This window comes from Tursiops truncatus, chromosome 12 (genome assembly GCF_011762595.2).
Source record: "Tursiops truncatus isolate mTurTru1 chromosome 12, mTurTru1.mat.Y, whole genome shotgun sequence".
NCBI classification, from domain to species: Eukaryota; Metazoa; Chordata; class Mammalia; order Artiodactyla; family Delphinidae; genus Tursiops; species Tursiops truncatus.
In genome coordinates, this window is record NC_047045.1 from 40,940,791 (window position 1) to 40,962,010 (window position 21,220).

General features: G+C 42.8%; 1 protein-coding gene across 1 annotated transcript in view; it reads right to left on the minus strand.

Moving 5' to 3' along the window:
- Window positions 1-3,625: 3,625 nt before the first annotated feature.
- SLC22A16 (solute carrier family 22 member 16) overlaps window positions 3,626-21,220 on the minus strand; it is a 33,232-nt gene continuing 15,637 nt past the window's right edge. The window contains exons 4-8 of the mRNA XM_019929210.3: window positions 17,320-17,851; window positions 14,315-14,442; window positions 12,074-12,183; window positions 10,962-11,061; window positions 3,626-4,004 (exon numbers count right to left, since the gene is read on the minus strand). Coding sequence (XP_019784769.3) covers window positions 3,807-4,004; window positions 10,962-11,061; window positions 12,074-12,183; window positions 14,315-14,442; window positions 17,320-17,851 — 1,068 coding nt within the window. The 3' untranslated portion in view covers window positions 3,626-3,806. The remainder of the gene's footprint in view (window positions 4,005-10,961; window positions 11,062-12,073; window positions 12,184-14,314; window positions 14,443-17,319; window positions 17,852-21,220) is intronic.

The following is a 21,220-nucleotide window of genomic DNA, read 5'->3' on the forward strand; positions in this document are numbered from 1 at the left end:
GGCTGGGTGTTAGGCCTGTGCCTCTGAGGTGGGAGAGCCAAATTCAAGACAGTGGTCCACCAGAGACCTCCCAGCTCCAACTAATATCAAACGGTGAAAATCACAGAGATCTCCATCTCAACACCAAGACCCAGCTCCACTCCATGACCAGCAACCTACAGTGCTGGACACCCTATGCCAAACAACTAGCAAGACAGGAACACAACACCACCCATTATCAGAGAGGCTGCCTAAAATCATAATAAGGTCACAGACACCCCAAAACACACCACCGGATGTGGACCTGCCCACCAGAGAGATGAGATCCAGCCTCATCCACCAGAACACAGGCACTAGTCCCCTCTGCCAGGAAGCCTACACAACCCACTGAACCAACCTTAGCCACTGGGGGCAGACACCAAAAACAACAGGAACTACAAACCTGCAGACTGAGAAAAGGAGACCCCAAACACAGTAAGATAAGCAAAATGAGAAGACAGAAAAACACACAGCAGATGAAGGAGCAAGGTAAAAACCCACCAGACCAAACAAATGAAGAGGAAATAGGCAGTCTACCTGAAAAAGAATTTAGACTAATTATAGAAAAGATGATCCAAAATCTTGGAAATAGAATGGAGAAAATACAAGAAACGTTTAACAAGGACCTAGAAGAACTAAAGATGAAACAATGATGAACAACACAATAACTGAAATTAAAAATTCTCTAGAAGAAATCAATAGCAGAATAACTGAGGCAGAAGAGTGGATAAGTGACCTGGAAGATAAAATAGTAGAAATAACTACTGCAGAGCAGAATAAAGAAAAAAGAATGAAAAGAATTGAGGACAGTCTCAAAGACCTCTGGGACAACATTAACTGCACCAACATTCGAATTATAGGAGTGCCAGAAGAAGAAAAGAAAAAGAAAGGGACTGAGAAAATATTTGAGAGATTATAGTTGAAAACTTCCCTAGAATGGGAGAGGAAATAGATAATCAAGTCCAGGAAGCACAGAGAGTCCCATACAGGATAAATCCAAGGGGAAACACGCCAAGACACATATTAATCCAACTATCAAAAATTAAATACCAAGAAAAATTATTAAAAGCAGCAAGGAAAAAACAACAAATAACATATAAGGGAATCCCCATAAGGTTAACAGCTGATCTTTCAGTGAAACTCTGCAAGCCAGAAGGGAGTGGCAGGACATATTTAGAATGATGAAAAGGAAAAACCTACAACCAAGATTACTCTACCCAGCAAGGATCTCATTCAGATTCGATGGAGAAATTAAAACCTTTACAGATAAGCAAAAGCTAAGAGAATTCAGCACCACCAAACCAGCTTTACAACAAATGCTAAAGAAACTTCTCTAGGCAGGAAAAACAAGAAAAGGAAAAGACCTACAATAACAAACCCAAAACAATTAACAAAATGGTAATAGGAACATACATATCAATATTTACCTTAAACGTAAATGGATTAAATGCTCCAACCAAAATACATAGACTGGCTGAATGGATACAAAAATAAGACCCATATATATGCTGTCTACAAGAGACCCACTTCAGACCTAGGGATACATAGAGACTGAAAGTGAGGGGATGGAAAAAGATATTCCATGCAAATGGAAATCAAAAGAAAGCGGGAGTAGCAATTCTCATATCAGACAAAATAGACTTTAAAATAAAGACTATTACAAGAGACAAAGAAGACACTACATAATGATCAAGGGATCAATCCAAGCAGAAGATACAATAATTGTAAATATTTATGGACCTCACATAGGAGCACCTCAATATATAAGGCAAACACTAACAGCCATAAAAGGGGAAATTGACAGTAACACAATCATAGTAGGGGACTTTAACACCCCACATTCACCAATGGACAGATCATCCAAAATGAAAATAAATAAGGAAACGCAAGCTTTAAATGATACATTAGACAAGATGCACTTAATTGATATTTATAGGACATTCCATCCAAAAACAACAGAATATACTTTCTTCTCAAGTGCTCATGGAACATTTTCCAGGATAGATCATATCTTGGGTCACAAATCAAGACCCAAGCAATGCTTTTTAGCCCAGCAATTGCTTTTTAAACAACAGTATCTCTACGATTGTCTTAATCTTTTACTTGCCTCTGCAGATAACATTAATGCTTCATCAATTCTAATGTACTGGACATAAGACATATCCAACAGCTAAATTTCAAGAGCAAAGGAAAAAATAATGAACTTCTGATGAAACCCAAGTGAAGAAAATACCCAAAACCTATGGGAAAGTTATGTAGACTGCAAACTCCTCTAACAGATAAGGTTATGCCATAATTTTGCAGCTGAAATGTTCAGGATCTTAATCTATTTTTGCCAGATAAAAGTGAAGTTGAGGGCTTCCCTGGTGGCGCAGTGGTTGAGAGTACGCCTGGGGATGCAGGGAACACGGGTTCGTGCCCCGGTCCGGGAAGATCCCACATGCCGCGGAGTGGCTGGGCCCGTGAGCCATGGCCACTGAGCCTGCGCGTCCGGAGCCTGTGCTCCGCAACGGGAGAGGCCACAACAGTGAGCGGCCCGCGTACCGCAAAAAAAAAAGTGAAGTTGAGGAAACAAAGTTTATTACTTTACAAAAGTAAAATCTTTACAAAAGTAAATCTTTCTATAAATTATGTTTAAAAGGCAAGAATACTTAAAAAAATTTTTTAATATTGGGAACAGATCCAGATGTCAATTTCCTAGATGATCTACAAACTTAAAATATTTGCGGACTTCCCTGGTTGTGCGGTGATTAAGAATCCGCCTGCGAATGCAGGGGATACGGGTTCAAGCCCTGGTCCGGGAAGATCCCACATTCCTCAGAGCAACTAAGCCAGTGCACCACAACTACCGATCCTGCACTCTAGAGCCTGCGAGCCACAACAACTGAAGCCCATGTGCCTAGAACCCGTGCTCTGCAACAAGAGAAGCCACTGCAATAACAAGTTTGCACAAAACAAAGAGTAGTCCCCTGCTTGCTGCAACTAAAGAAAGCCCACGCAGCAATGAAGACCCAACATAGACATAAATAAATAAATAAAAATCAAGTTCCCTTTTTTTTAAAAAAAAAGTTTGCAGTACACTAAAATGCCACAGCTTCTATGTACAGGGAATGAGACTTATGGAGAGAATTTGGTAAATTTAGGAAAAATCAGACTGTCAGGCTAGAAAACTCACTCCTGGCCCCTAGCAGATGTGTGTCCCTTAACTGGGCCAAACACAAGCACATGTGTCTGCATATTCAAGCCCTCTTCCTTCAGGGTGCTGGAAAGCAAGATATCTTTTTGTGTAGCTATAACTTTTATGGTTAGACAAGTGTTTTTTAATGGGGCATTTCTGAATGACTTGAAAACTTGAATTTAGAGCTATGATTCTCCTAAGAGAGGAAGGAATATCAGAAATAGAATCTTCGAGCGGCTTTGTCAAAAGAAAAACACTTTCACATGCCCCCTCCCTTCCCAGTCGACAGTCCGGGTCCCCGGTTGTGGGGAGGGGATCCTGATACTGAAGGGAGTGTGTAGCAGTCCCTCAGGGCTGCAAGAATCAGTGACACAGAAGAACAAATATGGAAAAATATTTTGTGGCAATAAGAAAGCAGTGTAAAAAAAATGCGAATTCTCATCTTGCTTTTTATTTCTTCTACTTTTACCAAGCCATTGTTTCAAAACGTTCTTACAAAATTAAAAAAAAAAAGACACATACTCGTGACATGCAGGAGATGAGAATAATGTTCCTCTAATACAAAAGCATTAAACAATATTTCAGGTGCTACACAGCACGTCTGGCACATTTATTTATTAAGACCGGAATCCTCAGAGTTAACCACTGCGATATTTTCTAACGCAGTATTATCGGTTGTGGAAAGTAATTTGCCTGAACTGCTCTCTTTTTCAGCCTCCTCCCAAGTAGTTGTCAGAGGCTTCCCGAGGGTTTCTGGAAGCATGAACGTTAGCACTCCACTCACGAAGGCTGAAGTCCCAACAAGCAACTAGAAGGAATTAAAAAAAGAATAAGTGACACATCGAGAAAGAAAGGTATCCTTCAGAGAATAGTCATTTCTGAACCTTTTTCAGAGGGCAACAGAATTGAATTTGACCTAACAGTTGTCATTTATTCCTTAGTGAGACCTTTTGGTTACTTATGCTGGTCCAGGGGTTCTTTAATTTGTTGACTAGGCTTAATCTGATCACTCATTAACCACCTACTAAATAAATCCCAGTTACTACCTGCATTATTACTCATGTAGGCACTGTCCTAGGAGCTACACAGGGGAAAAAAAGTCCCTGCCCTGTCTTCCCAGACTCCAGAGTCTCATGGGGAAACCCAGAGTCTTGGATTTGGACTTGACGGCCAGGGACTGTCTTAGTCAACCCTGCCCCGGCCCCAAAAATTGACATGCTATCAGCATCCAATAAATGGTGGGGAATGAATGAATGCATGTATGCACAAATGAATGTTTCAATGAACCAAAACCTACAGAATTTAGGGGGAAACAAAACAGAGGCAATGGAAACTAGCTGCTACTGTGGGGGAGGGGTGGGTCCAAGTGATTTCCTGTAAAAATTCAGTATTTCTTGACTTTCCAGGTTTTGACACGTAAAAGGCAACCTTTTAGACTAGCACCAAGGTGTTTGCTTTTAAAAATGCAAATCACATTAAAAACTAAAGTCTGCACATCTATTCTCTGTTGATCACTATGTAGATTTTGGGTGGATTTTAGAACTAAATCTCTTTATGGTCTGTAAAAACTTTGTCCTTATATAATTTAAACCCCTTTAGCAAAAAATACTGCCCGGGAAGACCCCATAAAAATAAATTAAGGCACCGTTTTTCTGATAAATCTGCATACTTATGCTTTTACAGCCTCTGAGACACAGTGCAACTGTGACGCGCTGTGAGGCCACATCACTAACAGACGTGACCCGGGAAGACGGTTCCTTACTTTGTTTGCAGAACGCTGACAACCTAAATCTAGAAATACATGAGTAAGCCTAGAAGCAGTAACAGAATCTAAAGTGACATTGCAAAGGACGTAGAAACCCCAGAAGAGCCCTCTGCCAGGGTCTGAAAAACACTGAATAAGTCTAAACAAGAAATAGAATCAAATGGAATATCCAAGACAAGACTGGATTTTCCTTTTTAACTTGGTGGTAAGAATAGTCAGGCACTAAACAAACTCAGAACCCTCCATCTCCTCTCTCACTCTCAGCAGAAGACCTGGTCTCCCATGGCCCTTGGCCAGCTCCCCCAGCCCCACTACAAGCATCCCCAAAACCTCCCCCTCCCCCCACCCCTGCCCCCTCACCCTCCTCTCCCCCCCCCCGCCCCGCCCCTGCCTCCGGCAAGGAGGAGCCTTTGTCACCTCTCACCTCCTCCTGTGGGTGGGAGGTGGAAGGGTGCCGGTGGGGTGGGGTCTTCCTCCATCAGTAGACCTCCCTTCTTACCCGCTGATTTGTTTTTTTGGAACGCATCAATTGGATCTAACTTTTTAAAAGATCTGTATTGGAGTATAGTTGACTTACAATGTTGTGTTGGTTTCTGCTGCACAGCAAAGTGGATCAGTTATACCTATACATATATCCCCTCTTTTTAGATTCTTTTCCCATATGGGTCATTACAGAGTATTGAGAAGAGTTCCCTGTGCTATACAATAGGTCCTTGTTGATTATCTACTTTATATATAGTAGTCTCTATATGTCAATCCCAATTCTCACTGATGTTTGATCCTTTCCTTTCCACTGGCTAGCTTCCCTCGGTAAAAATAGATGTTCTTGAGCCTCTTATAATTTCTGCACCCACTCTGCCCAGGAACTTGTATTTGCGACCTGTATGACCCTGGGCAAGTGACTTAACTTTCCTGCTCCTCAGTTTCCTTATCTGTAAAATGGAAATAATACTACTACCTGCCCCCAAAGGATTGTTGGAAGGATAAAATTAAGTGACACATTTAGGGCACTCAAAACAGGGACTGGCTTATGTTAAGGAGTCAATAAATGGTAGCTATCATTACTACTCTCGAGTCTTTTGAAACAAGCAAAAGAGGCCCTCTGCCTCAGCCCACACCCACTGCAGCCCCCAGCCCATCCTCTCCACAGCGCTCACTGCTTCTCCTTCCATCCTGCTCCCCACAGCATGGCCCACTCCCACCACCCACAGAAGCTGCTCTTCCCAGGCCACAGATTCCTAGCTGCCAAACCTGATGCACGTTTCCCTGTTCTGCTCTTTCTTAGCCGCTGTCCTGTCCTGCCTTCCTCACTTGCCCTCCTCCTTTGGGGTTCTGGTCACCTCCCTGTCTCCCCGGCTGTTGCATCTCAGTCTCTGCACTGGACCCCTCTTCCCATCAGGCTTTAAATGCCACCGTTCCCAGGGTTCTGCTTTTCAGTCTCCCTCACCTCTTCATAAGCTGACTCCCAAATCTGTACCTCCCATGGGCGTGTCCCCTGAGCTCCAGACCTGCCACCTGGATGCCTCCCCCAGCCTCCGCCGTCAAGCAGGTACCTCACATTCATCACCCACAATTCAAGTGCACTGTCCTTCCCCACCTCAACCTTGTTCCCCCTCTGGGTTCCCTCCAGCCCCGAGAACAAGCTTCCCATCCTTCCAGCTGCCCCCCTCCACCATATGCAAACTCATCATGGGTCCTGTGGATACAACTTTTGCATCCTGTCCTCTCCAACCCACCTTTAGGTCTGAATGTTCTTCTGTTCTGCTCTCCTTTGAGATCCTGCCCATCCTTTCACCCATATATCCTGGCTCCCTCAACCCACCCTGGGTGTTAGCAGTAATGCTTGCACCCAAACTCAAACTGGTCAAGTTCCTTTTCCCTCTAAGTTTTTGCCTTCCTGTTTCCTCGGCGTGGAACTCCCTTCTCTCCCCCTCCACCTTGCTGACTCTCACTGGCTCCTCCAGACACAGATTAAAGCCCCCTCCTCTGGGAAACCTCCCCTCTGGCCCTAGCCTCGGTTGGTAGCCCTCGCCTACCACCCCATAACCCCTGCATTTCCCTACCACAGCCCTCTTCTCTGGGGCTTCTGCCTTCTGCACCAGACTGGACATCTCTCAGGACAAACGCTGTTTCTTTCATCTCTGCTGCTTATCACCTAGCAGGGAGGCTAATTCAAAATCAACACTCAACCTTTGCCAAATGAGTTCATGAATACAAACAGGATATGAATTAGGCGTCCACTTTTTTCCCTTAGATTACTAAAAAAATGATGGTTGATAATAAAAGCAACAGAAGGAGTGATTTTCATGTGCTTCTTTTTGAAAGAGAAAATATAAGCTTATCTTCTAGATTACCATTTCTATTCCTCAAAATGAAAATACTGGCTCCCTAGGCAGTTTGACACCCATAAATAAGCTTAATGAGAAATTTAATAATTTATTTTTTTACTCATTAAAAATAACAAGTAACATCTACTACGTCCAAAGGAAGTAACTTCACAGAATAATTTTGCAAATATACACAAGACCCTGCTGACAGAGGTTGTCCTGGGGAAGGGGGGACCAGGGTCAGGGTGGAGGAAAAACTTATTTCTCTGTATCCCTTTTAGGACTGGTTGTTTATTTGTTTGACCTATGCAAAAGGCATGGTATTTGGGTTTGAACCCAAGTTCTGTCACTTAAATAGGGATAACAAAAACAGTACCTGCGTTCTGTGAAGACTACTTCTTGTAAAGCACTTAAAATAGAGCTTGTGGGCTTCCCTGGTGGCGCAGTGGTTGAGAGTCCGCCTGCCGATGCAGGAGACGCGGGTTCGTGCCCCGGTCCGGGAAGATCCCACATGCCGCGGACCGGCTGGGCCCATGCACCATGGCCGCTGAGCCTGCGCGTCCGGAGCCTGTGCTCCGCAACGGGAGAGGCCACAACAGCGAGAGGCCCGCATACAGCAAAAAACAAACAAATAGAGCTTGTTACATAACAAGCACTATTTAAGTACCTGTTAAATAAAATTTAAAAACCCCTTTTATCTCTGTAGTCCATAATGAACCGTTATGGATGTCCTTTAAAAAAAAGTCTTTATTTGGTTTTAGTGATTTTATAGCAGTTTGCTTTTATAGATTTGTCTATCTTCTTCTGTGTGTCTTAGCTTATTTTTAAAAACATCTTTTCCATTTTTATCTTTTATTTATTTAACAAAGAACATAAAGTGCTAGCACAAAGGAGATGCTTCTGGAAAAGTCCGTGACCTAAAAAGAGTGGTGGATTCTCCAAAACTCCTTCCTGTGTAGGCCAGACCCTACGCCCCCAATTAAGCAAACTTGACTGAGTGCCTGTTACTGGGACACGAGAGAGAACCATGCTGAGACAATGATTCCCAAAGAGCAGACGCATACCACCTGTGTATGCCAGGTGATTTTTTTTTTTTTTTTAAGAACATCTCAAACAATTTGTTTTACTACTTATGAGATTGTTAGTGTATTTTAGAAAAACATGTAACTAGTATAACACCCATGATTTCACTGTTACTGTTGTTTAGGGCAAAGCTAAATTTTAAAAGCCATTCTATTTGATTTAAAATATTAAGTAAATTATAGCATGAATGGCACGCAAGGTGAGAGAAATGCTCCAGTGGACTCAGTTGTGGGTACACAAAATGCCCTATCCTGCAAGAGTTCAACAATTTAACTGGGGGACAAAGACATACGTGTGAATAATAGAGCCAGACTGCGACAGCGGGCTGTGGAAAGGGTACACACGAAATGCTATGCAGACCTGGGAAAGGGAGAGGTTGCATCACTGGATCTGGGTGGGCTTCTTAAAGAAGTGGGGTTTGCTCTGGTCTTAAAAGAGGTTTAGCTGCCTCATCTAAACCCCTAGAGCTTTGGGCCTTCCACTAGTTGTCCGGCAGAGGCAGTGCAGGAGGACGAACTAGGAATGAGGCAAGTGGGTCCAGCTCTGGTCTCATTTCCCCAGCCATGCAAGTCACAGCCACTAAAGCTCCAGGACATCCTCATCCAGAAGAACCTGGTGAGGCCGTTGCTCTCCACGAAGCCCAGGAAGACCCTGTGAAAGGGACTTCATAGACATACTGGGAAGAAGTCACTGCCTTAACGCATCTTACGGTCCTGGGAGCCCTCAGGGCTCTGACCCAGATGGAGTGCAAGCTTCTGAGGCAGCCTGGATCCTAAAAGTTCTTGGATTTACCTCTCAAAAAGGAAAAAAAAAAAAAAAAAAAGTCTATATCTATCTACCTATCTACCATAAAATGACATAATTTTTTTAAATGCATAAAACAAATGCAGTTTAAGAAATAATTATAAAGCAAACACATCATGGTCTTGATCACCCACAAGAAAACACTGCTTGTACCCCAGAAGCCTCCCCTTCTCTTCCACAGGTGGTCCTGATTTAGTCAATAAGCCTCATCTGCTTTTCTGGTTTTAACATTACTTTCATGGCTACAGAATGTATAAAACTGGTCCCATTCTCTTAAAAAAAATAAAGATACATGAAGTTTGTGGGGGGAGGAGCATTCTCTGCAGAGGGGATGTTCGGGCAGAGGACGCCGGTGGGGATGAATGAGAACAGGGTGTGGAGAGGAGGGGGAAGTGTGTGAGGAAACAAAACAAAATAGGGAACATGGGCAGGGGGTCAATCTGGAAAGGCCATGAGTATCAGGCAGAGTTTGGGTTTTGCTCTGAAGGTGAGGGGCAGTTGGACCAGAGCTCCGGTTCGGCAAACTACTCTGATGGGGCCGGGGCATGTGCAGGGAAGGAACCAGAGAGGCAGGCGGTGATGAGGGGCTGGACTGGAGTAGGTGAGTAGGCTGCTTGTGAGAGAGAAGGAGAGGACTCGGTGTCGTGGGTTGGAGAATAAAAAGTTGGTGCTCAAGGGTCACGCTGCAGGCCACGGACTCCTACCGCAGAGCGGAGTCGGGTGGAGGAAATGCAAGTCACCGGCCGGCTGGGTTTGGGAAACGGTGAAGCTGTTTAGTCACCCAGGGAGACTATCCATGAGGCTAGTGGGTCTGCTGCTTGGAAGAGAAGTCAGAATCAGGAGAGGTCACCCGCGCAGGGACTGAGAAAGACAGCCAGAATGGCTCTTGGAGAATGAAGCAATCAGAAGAAGACAGGAGCACAGGAGGAGCCCCAGAGGGAACAGCCTAGAGAGAACGAGGACCAAGAAGTCCCGGAGAGGGAGCCTGGAGGGGGAGGGAGGGCCGGCACACCCAGGGCTCTCCCCTTGGTGGTGCAGCCCCTCAGGCCACCCCCGACATTCCGCACTGTCCGCATCTCCCTGCCCCCTCCCCTCCCCCCATCCTCTTCCTGACCCGGGTGTGTAACAGTGGTCCGCGTGGTTTCCCAAACTCTCAGCCCGGCCACGAGGACACGTGCAAACTGCACAGAACCCCTCGCACACTTCATAACCAGGAGGACGGCTCACACTGCCGGAGCCAGGAGGAAGCACGCAGGCAGCCTTGCCTGTGAAGAGCCCCTCAAGTTTTGGGGAAGCTGGAAACCACAGATCCCTACACCTCTCCGCCAGACACCACTGGGTCCTTCCGGGAGCAGCAGCCTCCAGAACTGGCCTTGACCAGCCGTCACACGGTGGGAACACAGAGGCAAGCGCTGGGGGTGGGAGGCAGCCTGCGGATCCAGACAGAGGGGCGCAGGCTGAGAGACCAGAGACCAGAGCTCTCCCTGCGCAGTCCCGGCTTCACGATGTGCTGAGCAGAGGCCCTGCTCTGGCTGGCAGAGCTGCGATTGATTAACAGCTCACGGCCGGAGGCGGGGCGGGATGGGGAAGAGGGGGAGAAGGCAATCAACGAACAAGAAAAACAACAACCCACCACCCTACTTACCAGCTGGTGAGCTGTTAATTAGGTTTCTATAAACCCCCATAACCGAATTATAAATTGGCTTCCAATAAATAAAAATAAAGGAGGCAGTCAGCTCTTCTGCCTCGCTGCTATCTCAGTAAAGTTCTATCAACTGATGAACACCTGTGGCATGAAGATCCAAACGCTGGAGAGGTAAATGCAGAATGGGGCCGCGATGCTCCCCACACGGCCCACCGTGCTGCCACTCCCCACAGCCAGCGACCTGGAAACGCAGAGAGGATTCATACAGCAGCAAGAACAGAAGACGAGAAAGGCACAGGTTGCAGAGAGTGAGGGAACAGCTGCCCAGAGCCCCTGTCCACCCTTCTAGCAGAGAATAAATAGTAAAACTTAACTTAGCTTAATATACTTGGAAATAATTTTACTTTGATTTTTTAAGAATCATTCATGATTTATATTCTCATTCTGTGAAACAGCAGTGCGAACAAACATGCAGATAATTCAAGACAATTCAAGACCAAAAAAGCAGGGAAACCAATCAGCATCAGCTATGCAGATGAGGCCCTTACATACGCTCATTGAGTCTAATATTGAGGATAACATCAGTCTTGTAGAGCAGGAGTTTATTTGGGGTGTGGAGTGGGGATTTGGGAAACCGAAAGATTTATATCTATGGAACATCCTATTTCAATTTTTTAAAGTCAAGCAATATCTTAACATGCATTCCTTTAAAAGTTATTTAAACCTTATAGAATGTCTAGTAGGAAGCAAAGAATGTGCCTTCAACAGGAATAAGTATCTCTTATTAAGCTGAGGAGAAAGGCCCCAGGAGAAACCAAACCTGCCACACAGCTTGATCTCAGCCTTCTAGCCTCCACAACTGTGAGAAAATTCACTTCTGTTGTTTGAGCCCCTCAGTCTGTGGTGCTTTGTTATGGCAGCCCCGACAAACTAACACAACTAACATCAGGACATCAAGAGATACAACCTGAGAAAATTAGCCTTGAGTCCATGTAAGTCGACTGTATTTGAGACTTAAAATGGTTTTAGGATAATAAGAGTGTTATTTCAAAACAAGTTCTCTAATATCCTTGCTAATGACGTATAGACAAAGCCTCAGATTCAGAATTAGCGTCATCATGTAACCCTCCCATAGCTTGGAGCTCCAGTAACTTCTACGGAAAGAAAGCATTTATACTCAAAGGCCAGATGTAATCAAATGACACATAAGTGAAAGATACCAAGAAAACAACAGAAAAATAAGTAACTCTTACCTTACAATGGTTGGATACAGCTCTGCTGTATAAAGGTATATAAGGCCAAACGCTGCCCCTATGGAAAATTTTCCAGCCATAGTTGCCACCACGCACCAAACATGGTAATCCTGAAAAAATATATATTAGCAAAATAGACCATCATTTTGTCATCAAGTAATATTTTTAAAAGAAAAATAGAAAATCCTTAAAATTATTACTTAAAACTTTCTAATTCTCCAGTATTTTTCAAAACAATGAAGAGTTTTATTTTGTAAACTCGACACATGGTCTGCAAAAGCTTTCCATCTTTATGAAATTTAGAGGAAAGTTTTATTGTGCCTCCCTGCAGCCTTGGAGATTTCGAATTACCAAATAAGAAAAGCTATTTGGGGAGAGACACTTTGGAATGAGACCCTCCCAGATGGTTTCTGCTGTCGTCCCTGACATGTTCTATTTCCTGCAGTGGTTCTCAGAGACCTCCCACAGTCGATCTTTTCTCTCCTCCTCTGTCTGCCAGCTGGGTGTTGAGACCCAGGTGACCTTGGAGCTCATGTGTGAGGAGTGGCAGCACCTCTGTCAACCCGAGTCCCTGAATGATTCCATGGAGCCGAACACCCCCTTCACCACTCCCACAGCCACCAACGAGGTACACCCACATCGAACTTTCTATGAGCAAGAAATAAATGTCTATGATGTGAAGTTACTGAGATTTGGTGGTGCCTCTACTAAGGCAACCAATGTCACCTTGCCACCTTAATTACTATTGTAGACGATATTTGTTGGATGAATTAATGGGACTTAAAAATTTTGTATTGTGACATTACCATTTGGAGAGAAGTGTTATTAGAGGGGAAAAATTTGTGGCTAAGGGTTAGTACTCTATTTCTAGAAATCCCCATCAGCCACTTTCCTGTCTTCCACATTGCCACTGGGGCTTAACCACCGTAGAACCTGAAGGTTCTAGGGTTTCCCTAAATCTTCACCGCTCAAAGACAGCTGCCATCAACTCAACAAATATAACTGCAAGCTACTTAAAAACACAAACAAAAAGGGTGTGGATGAAGCTCCCTCAAATTGGCAGAGACCTCCTTGTCTTAAGCAGTTTTAACTGATGTGTATCAGTCGTATATATCAATCAGCTGGAAACGTCAATACATTAAAACATTTGATTCACCAAAGTGAAGCGTTACTATAAAAGGAAGTCACTGGTTAGCTTAAGTTAAATTTCAAACAATATGCAAAACTTAAAATGCCTTGATCTAAATGTTGAGATACTATTGCTTAATAATTATTAAATCGATTTAAAACAAAGTATTTTAAAGTATTGTCATAGTGACCACATTTTCCATATTGAGAATGAAAATACAGGTTTTCCATTTTGGGGGGAAAGAGAAGAGCACTTCTGGGTGCAAGAGGTATTCTAGGGGATGGAGTTTGCCAAAATACAGGAACGTGAAAGTCGTTTCAGTAGTTTATGGCACTGTTTCTCACTAAGAAATTGAATTTTAAAAACAAGCTCCTCGGGGGATTTATGCACACTAGAAATTGGAAACTACTAATCTACCACAGTGGAAAAAAAAAAAACAAGACTACTTAAACTGGACCAATCCTGAACATAAGACTCATCATATCTTTCAGCTGTCTCCATGGCTTCCTCCCTCCAGGTTTCTGATCAAATATCACCTTCTCTGAGAGGCACACCATCCTCAGTCACCTTAGATAAAATAAAATAGTTCACATGTGTGTTCCCCCTCCATACACAGTCATTCTCCATCCCTCATCCTATTTTGCTTTTCTTTATTATACTCAGAGAAACTTGACTTACTGCACATCCTCAGCACCTAGAAAAGAACCTGGCACATACTAGATGCTGGATAGATCTCTCATGAATGAATAAAAGTTTAAGATGACGATAACTACTGGAAGGTGCAATCCACTCTTCTCACTCAGGATGATCAGGTTGGCAAGATACAACCGTGGCCATCTCTCGGAAGTGGGATTATAGGCTTTTCCCCCTACCCCCGCCCCACATTTCTTTTTTTCCTTAAATTTTCAACTATCTTCAACTATCTTCAACTATTTTCAAACTTTCTCAACAGAGAAAGAATCACTTTTAAAGAAAACATTTAAAATACTATGTACAGCATATACTCTATCCATATGTCTTAATTCATCTTCATATTCCTAAGCTGAAAATGCTCCCATCACACTGTCATAGTATAACTAACCATTCCCTAAATAACACATAAAGTAACTCACCTTGGGGATCACCATAATCACACCATTGGTCAGTGCACTTGAGAGAAGGGAGAAAACCAGAATGTTTCTTCTCCCCACATGGTCCATCCCAAAGCACACAAAGATGTAGGCAGGAATTTCCACTGCACCTGTCATGGAGCAAAATGATACATCTCAATAGCCACAGTGTCCAACTGAACAAGGGGACCCTGCCTTCTAACAAGGGGACCCTGCCTTCTAAAGAGCTTCCCTATGCCCCCCAAAAGGAATGCTCAGCCCTCTCTCTGCTGCCAGGGGCTTCTAAGAACTAACAACTGCCTGAGAGGCAGCAAGCCCCACGACTTTTAAACTCACTGGAGCGGGCAGGATGTTTGCTGTGACGTGCGCTAATGCTCACATAATCTGCCTAGCACTTATCACCTGTCTTCGGCATCTTATCCCGGACTAGGCAGGAAGCTCCCCAGGACACAACACAGTGACTGGAGCATGGGCTGGTTGAATGAATAAATATGTAAATTAATAGGCAACATTGATCTTTTTTGATCTTTGGCTTCTTCTGCTTGGCAGAACTATGGGGAAATGTTTGTACTGTAACTTCGAACATAGCAATTAAAGTAGAAAATTCAGTGCCAGCTTTACATCTATCAGCCAGAATGCATCAGGGAGCAAGCAAGAAGTTCTCTCAGCAAAACTGACCAAACCCAATAATAGCCTTTGAGAAACTGTCACTGTTTACTAGCCCAGCTTGTCCACGTAATTCAAAGGTCCGTTCTTTCGACCCTCCGGACCTTGCCTAATCCCAGGACACTACCCACCACTGCCTTTTAGGACTGATGTGCATTTTCCCATTCAACTACAGAATGCTGCAAGCACCTGGACCGGCAGGTCTGGGTCTACATGTCTCTTACAGTTTTGGGAACATATCTCTGCAGGTGGACACATATTTTCTGAGTTAACATTCTTAGCAGTACATCAGAAATTAAACTCAGTTGCAGCTGCTCAGAAAAAAAACAAAAAAAAACGGCTGGGCAAAGACAAAAAAATAACATTCTGAGCCCCATTGGAGAGACAGCCTCCCTCCTTTTCATTAACATGGAAAATAAACAACTCCAGAGAAAAGGCCTCCCTTTCACAGACCCTGCTGTAGGGTCCGTGCCTCCAGGCCCGATCAGTAGGTACATCTATTACTCTACTCTTTTTTTTTGCTTGTTTGTTTATCAAACACTTTTCAAGGTCAAATAAGTCAATGATTCTCCAAAGAACCTCATGGGAATAGGCCTGGATTATTACCCCCACTTTCCAACTCAGATTAAATGACTTGAGCCCAGTGAGTAAGTGACAGCTCAGGGACTGGTCTTTGGGAGCCAAGGCCCCTTTCCTGCAACCTCCCTCCCTCAGGTCTGGTTCCCTCCACGTCTGACTCAGGGCTCCCCTCTCTACAGTACTGTGTGCAAGGCCACCAACCAACTTCCTGGAGTCTAGCAAAGCTGCACAGCAACTGGGAAACAGCTGAAGAGACCTTTTAAAGTATATTCCACCTTGATGTTTCTTGAGTTGTTGTATAGATGCTGCATCTAAATTTTGACTTGACTATGTCTGGGATAGAAATGGTGCAACCAATGAGGCCCAATCTGTCTGGGATTAGGACCATGTGCCCTTATCTTCTTTACTTTATAATGTATAACTCCATTCTGCTCCTGTCTCCACATAACCTCAAAGATATGCCTTCAGGCTACTGTAGCGCTTATCACCTGCAAGTAGCACAAAACCTAAGCTGAAATTCCCACCAGCACCAAACCATCTCAGGAGGTGAAAACTTGTTCAAAAATTTCACAGCTCGGAAGTGTTGACTAGAATCGCCTGTCAGGCAGAGGGCTGCTGGCAAGGGTAATGACATGAAAAATCAAAGGCAGTGGAGACTATAAAACCATGGTATGTGTCTCGGAAAGATTTTTATATTTACGAGATTGCCCGGTTTCTTGAGAATTTACATCTCCATCAAAATTAAGACTATAGCATAAAGATCTAAAACTCCAGCACTCCTAAGCTTCCCTATGCCACACCCCACCCTACTTCATTCTCCTACCATTTGCTGCTCTGTTCTACGAATACTGCATCCTTCCTCCAATTGACACATAGAATGTGTTTGAAGTCAAGATAGGCTCTTTTTACAAACTCGTTGGTCTGCCCAAAAAAAGAGTAAAGTTTTTTTCTTAAAATTACTTATCTCATAATTTCTGCTGAGCTATAATAAACAAAAACAGGTGTCTCATTAGAGCACTTTAATGAGAAGGGATGTTAGCTATGTATAAAAATTTTAAAGCAAACTTTTCTGGGGATAATATCAAATACCAGCAGGCTACATGGAAGTAACCAGCTGGACAAATGCATTTCTGATAATTCTCTCGTGTCTGGTATGAATTTGGTTTACCCTAGGAGTCACGCCTCAAGCTATCACAGCAGTATCTGAAGCTATTTTAACCTGCTACTTAATTAAAAGAAGCATGACAACATAAATTACAGTTGCATGTATTTAGGTTATTTTACTGACTAAAATTCCTAAATTAAGGACATTTGAAGGTAGAAAGATACCAGAAGGTCTCCAAGACATGTTAAATATTAAAAGGAATGCAACTTGCAGAGAACAGTATGTAGTGAATAATCTCATTTATGTTAAAATATAAAACGTTTATCTGCACAAATGTATGGAGATGCATAAAAAGAGATCTGAAAGTACAAGCCAAAGGTTATAGAAGTTACCTCTGAAAGATAGTTCTGAGATGGCAATGGGCTTAAAGAAAGGAAGCAAACAAGGAGAAGAGGCAGAAGAGGAAGGAGGGACTCAAGTTTTCTAACTGTTTGCATTTTTTTAAAGAGAATATATACATGTGTAACACTAAAAGAGACCATAATCACGTAGTTGGCAGTATTGTTCCTGGTAGAAAAAAAAGACAATAGAAACACTCTCAAAACTTGGTAGAAATTTCACTTCATGGCTACAACTTAAATGTAATTTAACCACTTACCCATGAGGAAGAGATTTAAATATTCATTGCCTCCCAAATTAACAGAATTCAAGGAGAAGGTGTAGAACCCAAAACAACCCGTGAACCAAATCAGCCAAACAATAAGTGTCCTTGTTCCAATTCTCCAGTCATAAAACAGATCTGATAGGGTGTGCTTCTCAACTTGAGAGGGCTTATTACCAGCAGAACCATTGTGATCCAGTGATAAAAGTTCTGACAGTTTACAGGATCTCGTCCTATTCCACTTGGCCATCGTATCAATTACTTTTTGTGCTTCTTCATATTTTCCCTCTGAGAGAAGCCAAAAAGGTGTCTCTGGGAGCATCCAACAGCACAGGACAAAGGGGACAGTCACTGTGGAGAGGACTATCTGATAGATCCACCAGGTCCTGACCAAGTAGCCTGTCAAAGCCACCACCATGGTTCCAAAAGCAAAAAAGGAATGCAAGTGGATGGATGCCCACGTCCGAGACTTCATGCCGACAAATTCTGTCACATAGACAAACACCACCACGAGATAGCCACTTCCAGACTGCAAAACAAAGCAGGGAGGGTGGTCCAGATTTAAGGTCACACACGTAACTACTGAGTCCAATCTCTCTGCAAATCACACATAGGCAAGAAAGAAAATGACAAAGCATTGTTTTCTGAAACCCGTATCATATTTATACAATGGCGTTTAATCCGATCCATCCTTCTTCTTTAAATGGGTCCTTTCATCTTCCCACACCCTGTCCACCCCAAATGGCAAAACTTGACTGGTTATGCATGATATAAATGTCAGACACTGCCTTTTGCTTCATTTAAATATTCCTTTACAGTGTGAATTTATGTCTCAGTTCCTTGCAAATGTGTGTATCAATTTATCTATATAGAGAAGAGCCTTATTATCAAATCCTAAATTTTAAATGGGGACAAACAATTTATGGTAACTAGTGGGAAGAAAAAAGATTTGATTGAAACTTCATTTTGACAGGCAATAGCAATAACAACAAAAAAACCAGACAAACTGCACTTCAGGGAAATTCAAAATTTCTGTGCATCAAAGGGCACTATCACCAGAGTGAAAAACCAACTTACGGAATGAGATATATGCAAATCATGTATCTGATAGGAGACTACCATCCAGAATATGTAGAGAACTCCTAAAACTCAACAATAAAACAAACCCTTACAGGATATTTGGTTCTGTCAGAAACATCCACAAAACATTTGGTCCACACCTAAAGGTCCTTGAAATTTGCTCCTATCCAAAACATCCATGAGCATATTTGGTCTATGCCAAACGGTTTTGGACAGGACCAAATATCAAGTACCTTTTGGCCTGGACCAAATGTTTTATGGATGCTTTGGACAGGAACAAACGTCTGCTAACCAAACAATCAAATTCAAAAATGGATTTTTCCAAAAAAAATACAGGAATGGCAAATAGCACACAAAAAGATGCTCAGCATTACTAATCATTAGGGAAATGCAAATCAAAATCACAGTGAGATGCCACCTCATGGCCATTAGGATGGATAGTATCAAAAAAACAAACAAACAAAAAATAACAGGTGTTGGTGAGTATGTGGAGAAATCAGAACCCATATGCACTATTGGTAGGAATGTAAAATGGTACAGCTGCTATGGAAAACAGTATGGGAATTCCTCAAAAAATTAAGAATATTATTACCATATGATCCAACAATCCTATTTTGGGAATATACCCAAAAGAACGGAAAGTGAGAGCTCAAAGAAATATTTTTATACCCATGTTCATAACAGCATTATTCACAGTCGCTAAAATGTGGAAGCAAGCCAAGCATCCATCAACAGATGAATGGATAAGCAAAATGTGGTCTATACGTACAATGGAGTACTACTCAGCTTTAAAAAAGGAATATTCTGACATATGCTCCAACGTGAATGAACTTTGAGGACATTATACCAAGTGAAATAAGCTAACTCCAAAAAGACAAATACTATGTGATTCCATTTTTATGAGGTACCTAGAGCAGTCAAATTCATAAGACAGAAAGCAGGATGGTGGTCGCTAGGGGTCGGGGGGGGAAGAGGCAATGGGGAGTTATTGTTTAATGAATATAGAGTTTCAGATTTGCAAGATGAAAAGAGTTCCGGAGATGGATAGTGGTGATGCTTGCACAACAATATAAATGTACTTAATATGTACTGAACTGTATGCACTTAAAAATAGCTAAGATTGGGGCTTCCCTGGTGGCGCAGTGGTTGAGAGTCCGCCTGCTGATGCTAGGGGACGCGGGTTTGTGCCCTGGTCCGGGAGGATCCCACATGCCGCGGAGCGGCTGGGCCCGTGAGCCATGGCCGCTGAGCCTGCATGTCCGGAGCCTGTGCTCCCCAATGGGAGAGGTCACAACAGTGAGAGGCCCGCATACCGCAAAAAAGAAAAAAGAAAAAAAAAATAGTTAAGATGGTAAATACTGTTACGTGTATTTTACCACAATAAAAAAAATGGGGGAAAAAACTTTATTTTGAAAATAGGCCTATCTTTTTTTTTTAATAAATAAATAAATTTATTTATTTATGGCTGCATTGAGTCTTTGTTGCTGCGTGTGGGCTTTCTCTAGTTGCGGCGAGCGGGGGGCTACTCTCTGTTGTGGTGCACTGGCTTCTCATTGTGGTGGCTTCTCTTGTTGCAGAGCACTGACTCTAGGCACACGGGCTTCAGTAGTTGTGGCTCGCGGGCTCTAGAGCGCAGGCTCAGTAGTTGTGGTGCATGGGCTTAGTTGCTCTGCAGCATGTGGGATCTTCCCGGACCAGGGATCAAACCCGTGTCCCCTGCATTGGCAGGCAGATTCTTAACCACTGCACCACCAGATAAGCCCCCCAAAATAGGCCTATCTTTAATTTAACAAAATTTAGATTATAATAACAATGTGTGACCCCTCATGGAATAAACAAAGAATGAAACAAATGATGGATTTTTGTGTGTGTGTGTGGAGGGGGGTGGTGGTGAAAGGATTAGAATTTTTCCTACAAAATTATTTCACATTTGACTTTTATAAAACAAATCGTAAAATTAATTTTTGCAAAATTATTCTAGAGTGCCACTGATTTCTCCAAAGGCCTCTCTTAATCCTTTGATATTTGAATCATACTCTTTTGAAGGCTCATCTTGTCATTATCCTTGTGGATGCTAATTTCTTCAAAAGTTAACTGGTTTCTATATGGGAAAAGAATCTAAAAAGAGTAGATATATGTGTATGCATAATTGATTCACTTTGCTGTACGGAGGAAATGAACACAACATTGTAAATCAACTATACTCCAATAAAAATTAATTAAAAAAAAAAGTTAACTGGTTTATCTCTGCCAGATCCCACTTGGTCAAGGGATCTGTGTAGGATTCAGGCAGTTTTCCCCCACTGCTTTCAAAGACTTTCTGTAATCTAGAATCTTTGGTAAGATCTGCAATTTCACTTTGCATCAGAGTCGCAAAGAGGCTGGCCTGCTAGCAGTAAGCAGAGAGGTGCTGGATGGGGACTATTGTATTAATGGTCAGTTTCATATTCTGTGGCAACAGCTTTTATTTCCCCACGAAACCTTGCAATTGCAAGACTCAGATAATGAACCCTGATAATGAGGACTCCCAAACTGAAGAATCCAGTTGTTTGGTAAATTTAAACCTTCAAATACTACAAATTTCCCCATTAAAGTAAGTTATAACATCAGTCCCCAAAATGTTTTTTTCAGTGCCAGTTCTTTTTGTGTTCACTCCCACTTCCTACTGGTTACTTCTGTCACTGGGTTCAAACAATCCATTGCACAACTGCCTAAATAATTCCAGAAGCCTCCTTGACACCATTCATACCTGTCACCTCCACTGATAACACTCTATTCTTCACATCTACCCTGACCCCACCGCCAACATAGCAGCCAA